Source organism: Micropterus salmoides, unplaced genomic scaffold (genome assembly GCF_014851395.1).
Source record: "Micropterus salmoides isolate LMB-PRFRI ecotype aquatic unplaced genomic scaffold, ASM1485139v1 Ms_hic_scaffold_3, whole genome shotgun sequence".
Lineage (NCBI taxonomy): Eukaryota > Metazoa > Chordata > Actinopteri > Centrarchiformes > Centrarchidae > Micropterus > Micropterus salmoides.
In genome coordinates this window covers 38,656,457-38,665,411 of record NW_024042261.1, presented here as the reverse complement: position 1 = coordinate 38,665,411, position 8,955 = coordinate 38,656,457, and the positions used below count along the sequence as shown (strand labels likewise).

The 8,955-nt window shown below is 39.7% G+C and overlaps 1 protein-coding gene across 1 annotated transcript; it reads left to right on the top strand.

Annotated features, from left to right (window-relative positions):
* The first annotated feature begins 6,515 nt into the window (after positions 1–6,515).
* On the top strand, positions 6,516–7,463 carry LOC119882531 (olfactory receptor 52D1-like). Its single transcript, XM_038692570.1, has one exon. It carries the CDS (start codon positions 6,534–6,536, stop codon positions 7,461–7,463), a length of 930 nt encoding a protein of 309 aa, XP_038548498.1. The 5' UTR covers positions 6,516–6,533.
* The last annotated feature ends 1,492 nt before the right edge of the window (positions 7,464–8,955 follow it).

Genomic DNA, 8,955 nt, shown 5'->3' with positions numbered 1-8,955 from the left:
TTTCCTTGCACAATAATTTAATGAGTAACAACAGCCAAAATGAATCAGCTGTTTTGTCCAACTGACACTGATATTGAGGCCTACTAGTGGTAAACTGTATTAGTAGTCTATACTATTTTCTGAAATTATAATGAATGCACTAATATTAGCTCAGTCAAACCTGAACCACAGGGGTGTAATATGAAAAAACAGTTTTATTTGTGAGACAGTTGAATTCTTGAATCTCAACTAGTGAAATGTTACAAATTCTCGTCTGACCTGTAAATATATTAATATTATACTAACATTATACTTTGTATTTAATGTTATGTTATTTACAAATACACTAATTTATACTGGGGTGGGGTGGGGGGGCGACATGTGAATGGAGAGTACTGGCACCTTTTTTTCCACTTCAAGCACTGCCTCAGAGGACTTGTGTACAACATACAGCACTCTTTAGTCTGCGCCCGCCAAAAACATTAATGTCATCTTTGAAGAGTAGAAAGCTGAACCAGACATTAAATTACATTATGGAGAAACAAAAAACAAGTCTTATGAGTTGAACAAAGACACTGATGTTTTGCATGACCAGTGTTTGACAATACAGTGGAAAAACATGATCAGTTGACAATCACATAATGCTGATTTAATAGCTATTATTCAATTATTGTCCGTAAGAAACAGATTTTAAGACTGGATTAAAGTGAGTTGTGTAGTTTGAGAGTTATTGTAAATTTAAATCTCTTTACACGTGAAACATGCAGTGTTCACATGTACAAATTCTTCCTCACATTGTCACTCCTCACCATTAATAACCAAAAGCCTTTATCTAGCCCAAAGGTCAACTGAAACGTAGCTGTTAAAACTACTAAGCATTACCTGTTATTATTAACAGAAATAAAAAGCTTGTTGCCAAGATTCATGAGGAAAACGTGATTTTGAGCTACATATATAAACTAAAGCAGACACACAATAACATTTATCTCATTAATGTACAGCATAACAGGAAATATGTCTTTAGGCTGCATGGGAACTTTGAGAGGGTTCAACAGCAAATGTATGCCGAAGAAAACAACACATCAACACCATGAAACATTTCAGCTACCATACCTCTCCTCAGGGTGTTTGGTTCAGCTACTTGTTGTCTTGAAGAGAGAGCTGAAAACACACTGAAAACATAATGGAATTAATCAAAAGATTCAGCTCTGTAGAAAATGGAAATCAGCAGGTTTTACTTGTTGGTGTTTGGGAGTTTGTCAGTTGTCATGTTCCCTCTGCAGGTTGTTGGTGTCAGCCGCTGACTCTCCTTCATCCATCTGTCCCTGCTGAACGCTGACTCAGTGCTTAAATACCCTCCCTCCGTACTTTAAAACTAATTAAAAACTTTCTCAGCTTTCTGCAGCCATGCTCCCAACTAGTGGACCAGCCTACCCAAAGATATCAAGAGGCAGGTGCTGTTGACCTTTTTTAAAATGGCACCTATCTTTTCAACCTAGCCCTTTTCTAGCAACACTGCTTATGATGTGCATGCTTTATTGTTTATTGTTAGGCCACAACCTCTAGTGGTGGTCTGACAGTAGCAAAGGAAGAAGTCAGGTGACGTGGTATAAAGAGCAAGAAAGTCAAACACAGGACTTTCACCCAAGGGTCATGGGTTGTATGTGAAACCAAGTCAAGGTTGACTTATTTAAAGTTAAATAACGTTACATAGGTGCAATCCTCCTCCTCAGAACTACTTTTCCTAAACCTAACCAAGTAGTTTTGTTACCTTAACCCAACCAAACCGTGACATTTGTCTCATCCGTCCATACTTAATTAAGCCCCAAAGTCTCCGGGTTCCGGGGACGTAGCTCGATCTTCGCTCAAAATGCATATGAGAAATCCATGTCTGATCCTAGTATTTTATCACCCTATACATGCCACACACCTGCGTGAAGCTAGGAGGCTCAGCCAGAACGTCAAACCAACCATCAAACACCAAGCATCTAAATGAACTTATATCACAACATAAATTGCTCTGTAATCACTGTACATGGCTGCAGTTATGGCCTTCCAGATATCTCTCATCTCATCCTACACCTCTAACGAAAGCTCAACTCCAGCTCTGATCAGCTGTGCAACTCACATCGCTGAAATCACAAAACTCACACTTATTAGCTGGATAATAACAACAACAAACGCACTAATATACATTTACTGTTAAATCCGCCGACTTACTTTTGCCATTTTTGCTGTTTTGTGTGTAAAAATAGCTCCAGGCCCCATCTAGGATATTGTTTAAAGACCGACCCATAGTAGCATACGTCCAATGGTTCGTCTGCTCAGGTGAAAGAGCAAGAGACCAGGCCTGTAGGATGTTCTGTTCTCAAGTTATGGTCCTGTAAAGCATGGGAGTTCTTTCGGTCAGGGGAATGTTGAATATTTATGTTTTGAACAGAAATAGAATTGATGAAAAAACATGGAAAATTGTGTAATAATAATAATTGTGTAATATCAGTTACATTTGTATTCCAGTTGTATTAGAAGATATCCAGTTGCATTATAATCTACAGATGATGGTTTTGATGGTGATATTGCTATTAAAATATAGATTTTATACCAGGTGAAGACGAAAATATCATATTTTCCTTTATTGCATCTCCATTTATTCTTTAATAGCAAAATCAATAGGTTCATTTACAGTTGACTCATATTCTTTAGCTGATGACCTATCAAAGGAGAATTATGCATCGAGGCCAAATGGTTAAAGAGTTATTACTGATTCATTTTGGGTATGTTATTTTAGGCGTTTTTCCTGGAAATAGGTGTCTGTGTTTAAGAGGGTCCGGTATGTCTGACGCTGGACTGGTACTTTCCAAATTCACAGGTAAAAACAACCTGTAGTGTACCACACTGGTAACGCATTACGTAAACCTTTGAAGGTCAGCGATAACTTTATTTCCTCTGCAGGTCATAGATATTGCACATTTAAATGAATTAAATGTTTAACTCTCTTAGTTTGGGTGTGGTGTATGGTGGACAGAGGGTGGGCCCTGGGGACTCATGTTTACTGTATCAGTTCACAGTAATGAGTCCCGGCAGATCGCCTCTCTTCGTCCCCTTCATCATCAGCAGCTATTTCCATCTGCAACACAACACAAGGCCGGACCCCAGGGGCGTCTGTGTGGACACTCGGACACTCTGGAGGCTCTAACCTGCTTCACTAACAGGCCAATTAGCTCACCCTGCATCACAGGGAATTATGGGAAGACGCTTTGCTGTCGCCATGGTTACTGCTGAAACACAGAGCAGCTTCAGGCCTCCGCTTTGTGTGGTTATGCTCCTGTGTAGTGACCACCGCATAGATAATGTTTGTTTTGTTGTTTCTGCAGAAGGACTTTGGCGTCAGCCAACACACACGTGTTACTTGGAGATTAGAAAGACTAGAAAGTGACAAGAATGGCGGAAACTCATTAAGTTTAGATACTTTGGTGATTTAAAGTAAAACTATGATATCTTATGGTAGTGCAGCTGTAAACAGGGACGGTTTAGAAAATGTCAATCTGCTGGTGCATTGAATGAGTCTCACACTTGTGTCTTCAGGGCCTGTAATGGTCTGGGGTCACAGAGCAGTTGCCCACGTTGCCTGGCTCCTCTATGAAACATCTGGATCCTCACAGCACAGATCCTGACAGATTCTGTCGGCGTGTCGCGAGATTTTAGTAATCAATGAAGTTATGCTGCTGTGGCTCGTGTGTAAATGCGCACAGCGTCTCTCTTACCATCAGAGTAATGAGCCCCTAAAATAACAATAAACAGCGGCGGTTGGAAACCAGCAATGACACTTGTGCTGCACTTTGCACAGGATGCAAGATAGGGCCCCTTGTCTTGCTGGTTTCTCTGCCCCTAAGGAAATTGGCTTTCGCTGATCTAAAGGTTAAACTGGTAACTTTGCCCCTCTTCAACACCAGAGATTTGCCGTTCTTTTCTTTTGCCACTGAGGAGCTGTGGACATTGGCCAGGTTGAGCCAAAGTATCAGCAGATTGCCTTTGCTATCATGGCCCTACCTAATAAGCTGGGTGACTATTCCTTTGTGTTACAAACAACGAAGAATCCTGAATAGGGTGTTGGATGTAACCATTGCTAAGTAGAAACTCTGTCAGTTTTCTGGACTAAATGCCGAAGAATATGTTGCCCTCCACACTGAGTACAACATGGTTCTAAACTGCCTAATGGCTAAGAGGCAAAGTGTTTAAAGTTACATGCACACTATGTTTTATTTTAAAACGGTCACAGTACATACAAGCGTTTTAGCACTATTTCAGAAATGTCTTTCCAGAGTAACACAGACTGTCAATTCTGTTGTTTAATTCACTTAAATTCAGTTTTATTTATATAGCGCCAAATCACAACAGCAGTTATCGCATTGTGCTTTTCATAAAAGAGCAGGTCTAGACCGTACTCAAAAAAGAGGAGTCCCCCGGCAGTCTAGGCCTATAGCAGCATAACTAAGGGATGGTTCAGGACTACCTGAGCCAGCCCTAACTATAAGCTTTATCAAAGAGGAAAGTCTTAAGCCTACTCTTAAATGTGGAGATGGTGTCTGCCTCCTGAACCCAAACTGGAACCTGGTTCCACAGGAGAGGAGCTTGATAGCTGAACGCTCTGGCTCCTAGTCTACTTTTGGAGACTCTAGGAACCACAAGTAACCCTGCATTCTGGGAGCGCAGTGCTCTGGTGGGGTAGTAAGGTACTATGAGCTCTTTAAGATAAGATGGTGCCTGACCATTAAGAGCTTTGTAGGTAAGAAGAATGATTTTAAATTCTATTCTGGATTTTACTGGAAGCCAATGCAAAGAAGCTAAAACAGGAGAAATATGATCTCTTTTCCTGGTTCCTGTCAGAACACGTGCAGCAGCATTCTGGATCAGCTGAAGAGTCTTAACGGACTTTTTCGAGCAGCCTGATAATAAGGAATTGCAGTAATCCGGCCGTGTTGGTTGCTTAGTTGCAGAAAATACTATGAACAATAAACAGCAATGGTGAACAGAAATGCTTGGACCGACAACAAGATATATACACTAATAACACCGATCAGCCATAACATTATGACCACATGTCTAATATTGTGTAGGGATCGCTTTTGCCACCACAGACCAGACCCGTTGAGGCATGGACTCCACTATACTTCTGAAGGTGTGCTGTGGTATCTTGCACCAAGACGTTAGCAGCAGATCCTTTAAGTCTTGTAAGTTGCGAGGTGGGGCCTCCATGACAGATGCTCCCTTGCTCTGAGATCTGGGGAATTTGGAGGCCACTTTGAACTCGTTGTGTTCCTCAAACCATTCCTGAACCACTTTGACTTTGTGGTAGGGCGCATTATCCTGCTGAAAGAGGCCACTGCCATCAGGGAATACCGTTTTCATCTGCAACATTGCTTAGGCAGGTGGTGCGTGTCAAAGTAACATCACATGAATGGCTGGACCCAAGGTTTCCAAGCAGAACATCCCCAAAGCATCGCACTGCATCCGCCGGCTTGCCTTCTTCCCATGGTGCATCCTGGTGCCATGTGTTCCCCAGGTAAGCAACGCACAGCCACCTTACCATCTATGTGATGTAAAAGTATACGCGAATTATCAGAACAGGCCCATTGTAGGTGTTTTTGGCAGTGGACAAGGATCAGCATGGATACCCTGACTAGTCTGTAGCTATGCAGTTACATAAGCAAAAAAACTGCGATGACACCTTCTATCAGAACCAGCATCAACTTTTTCAGCATTTTGACCTACAGTTGCTCGTCGGACCACATGGGCCAGCCTTTATGACCCTGTCACTGGTTCACAGCTTTTCCTTCCTTGGACCACTTCTGATAGGTACTGACATGTTTTCCACCATGTTCCACTGCATGTTTTTCCTCTGGGTACTACAGTTCCCTCCAACAGCCCAAAGACATATAGGTGACCTGAAGTTGCCCATAGGCGTCAATGTGTGTGTGTGACTGTGTAGCTATTATGTAATCCCTGTGACAAAACCTGTCCAGGGTTTACCCAGCATCTCACCCCATAAGCCTGAACAGGATAAATGGGTAAAGATGATGGATGGTAAAAGAATAAATGTTTTTTTATATGGTATAGGAGGAAGTAATTCATATTTAGTATAAAATGAAGTAATTAATTAAACTTCATTGGGACCTTTCATAATGAGGTCACTCCGCTGATATGGGTATCCTCTGTCCTGAAAAGTTTATATGAAGAGCAAACAGAAGTTGAGCTCAGTTAGTTGGGACTCCGCAGGACAGCAGGTGAATGCTCAAATTAACACACAGTCACAGATGTTTTCTCAGTGAGTTCTAACCTAAGCAGTGACTTTAAAAATTAAATGGTACATTTGGGGTAGTTTGTTAAAATTGTATGATAATGAATCTGTTTAGTATTATTATGCTGTCTTTATGTGTGTGATGTTTCAGATGAAGCTGATGTTTAAAACTGTTATATTATAACTACCAGTTAAATCTTCAGTGTAAAAAAAGGTGTTGTTTTGGTGCACAGTGTTAGGAACCAGAAAGAGGCTCATGACAAACGCGACACAGATTTCATATTTCACTCTTTCTGCCTACTTTGACACAGGGCTGTTTAAATACTTATATTTCATGATTGCTTTGTCTCTATATATTTTGATTGTTTTTGCCAATGTTTTGCTCATTGCAACTATCTGTATGAACAGAAGCTTACATGAACCTATGTACCTTTTTCTGTGCAGCCTGTTTGTAAATGGATTATATGGTAGTACAGGGTTGTTTCCATCCCTTCTGGTTCAGATTCTCTCTGACATTCACACTGTTTCTGCTCCCTTTTGCTTCCTGCAGATTTTCTGTGTGTACTCTTATGGGAGTATAGAATTTTTAAACTTAGCCATCATGTCTTATGACAGATACCTTGCGATCTGCTGTCCTCTACAATACAATACATGTATGCCTATCAACAAAGTAGTCATCCTTATTGCTGTAATATGGTTATCCCCAATTCTTGTGAATTTCTTTACACTTCCTTTGATTGTTCCTTTACAGCGGTGTGGGAACATTATTAACAAAGTGTATTGTGACAACCACTCTATTGTAAAACTGGCCTGTTATGACACCACGGTCAATAACATCTATGGACTCTTTGTTAGTGCCCTTTCAGTCTTTGGTCCACTTATTTTAATCGTTTACACTTATATGAAGATCTTTAAAGTTTGCTTTTCTGGTTCTAAACAGACGAGACAAAAAGCTGTCAGTACCTGCACTCCTCACCTTGCTTCCCTTCTGAACTTTTCTTTTGGGGCTTGCTTTGAAATATTACAGAGCAGGTTTAACATGAACAATGTACCCAATATGTTGCGGATTTTTTTATCGTTATACTTTCTAACATGCCCGCCACTCTTCAACCCTGTAATGTATGGCCTAAATATGTCTAAAATACGTGTCGCATGTAAAAATCTGATATCAAATTTACGCTATTAGTATTAGCAGTCACCTAAAGGAGACCTATTTTCTTTTATGGTATTGGAGCTTTGTATTATTCTAACCATGCTTTGTGTTACAGCTTTAAACGTAAAGTACATTTACCTTTATTTGCTTTTGCAAATAGAGACATGACATTTACATAATGCTAAAGCAAAACAGTTTTAGAAACAGTTTTGTGCACCATGTTGTGTCAGATTTGAGAAATGAGCTCACTATATTTAATAGCAGAACGAAAATCAAAAGCACTTTATAGTCATAGAGTAGCATTTTACTAAGACAGTGTGGGAGCAGCAAGCAAAGTAAATAAATATGATTACTACGAGTTGGCTTGACTTTATTTGCAAATTAATAATTTGAAAACATTTTGATTCAACTGCAACAGGTTGAGAGAGAGGTCAGATCTCTTTCAATTTTCATGCATGTCAGGCAGAAGCACAGATGAAGCCAGGCAGTGCTAAACACCTATGTACCCAGGTATCTAAAAGCCTATGCCAGATTTCTCTTTTAGTCAGATTACAATACATAAAGATAAATAAATATGGATATATGATATCAACACTACATTTACCCGAGTGTCATTTCCTGCTGACCATGGACAACTTATTACACTTAATATAGTCATTTTTTTGTAATATTAATCATAATAATTAAGGAATAATTAGAGCCCTACCGATATGGGTTTTTGGGGGCCGATGCCGAGATTCTATTAAATTATATATTATATTAAATGAAAAAAGAGCCGCTTTATGAGCTGATATTTAGATTTTGAGAATGATTTGGATAATAGACACCTTTCCTGTATAAACTACACTTAGAACAGGCTGATATTGAAAGCTGTTCTGTATGTGGGCTATAAAACCTTCTTCTAAACGAATTATGTTAACAAAATAGACTACAGTCTCAACAACTTAACATGTAAACAATTACACATCAATAAATATTTGCAGCTGGAAGGTGGAACTTTTTCAGCCATCTGTAAACACAGAGAGTGAGAGAGAATAAGCATGTGTATTTCACTTTACACACAATCTACCATAATTTCAATGTAGCATATTCACATCCCTATACCAGCACTCTGTAATTCTAACCAAAGCTACAACGAACTGCTACACTGTTTCAGAAATAAATCTACAATCACGTCTGTCAGCAGCGTAGCCTCTAACTCTTAACTACCGTATCATTAAACATGCTACTGTGAGCTGGGAGGAAGCCGGGAGAGTGCAGTGAAAACACATGAGGGTTAGCAAGTCATGAAGGAGAAAAGTGCTGTATTTATTATAATTTAAGACATGTAATTAACATGACAAATGACCAACTCCCCACTAACACAGCCACTCAGAATCAGAATCAGAAGGAGATTTATTGCCAAGTAGTGTTTCACACATACAACGAATTTGCGTTGGTGATAAGGTGCTACACGTAGACAGACATACAGCTTACATATGATGTAGAAATATAAATATGTAACAAACAATTGCAAGTTATATAA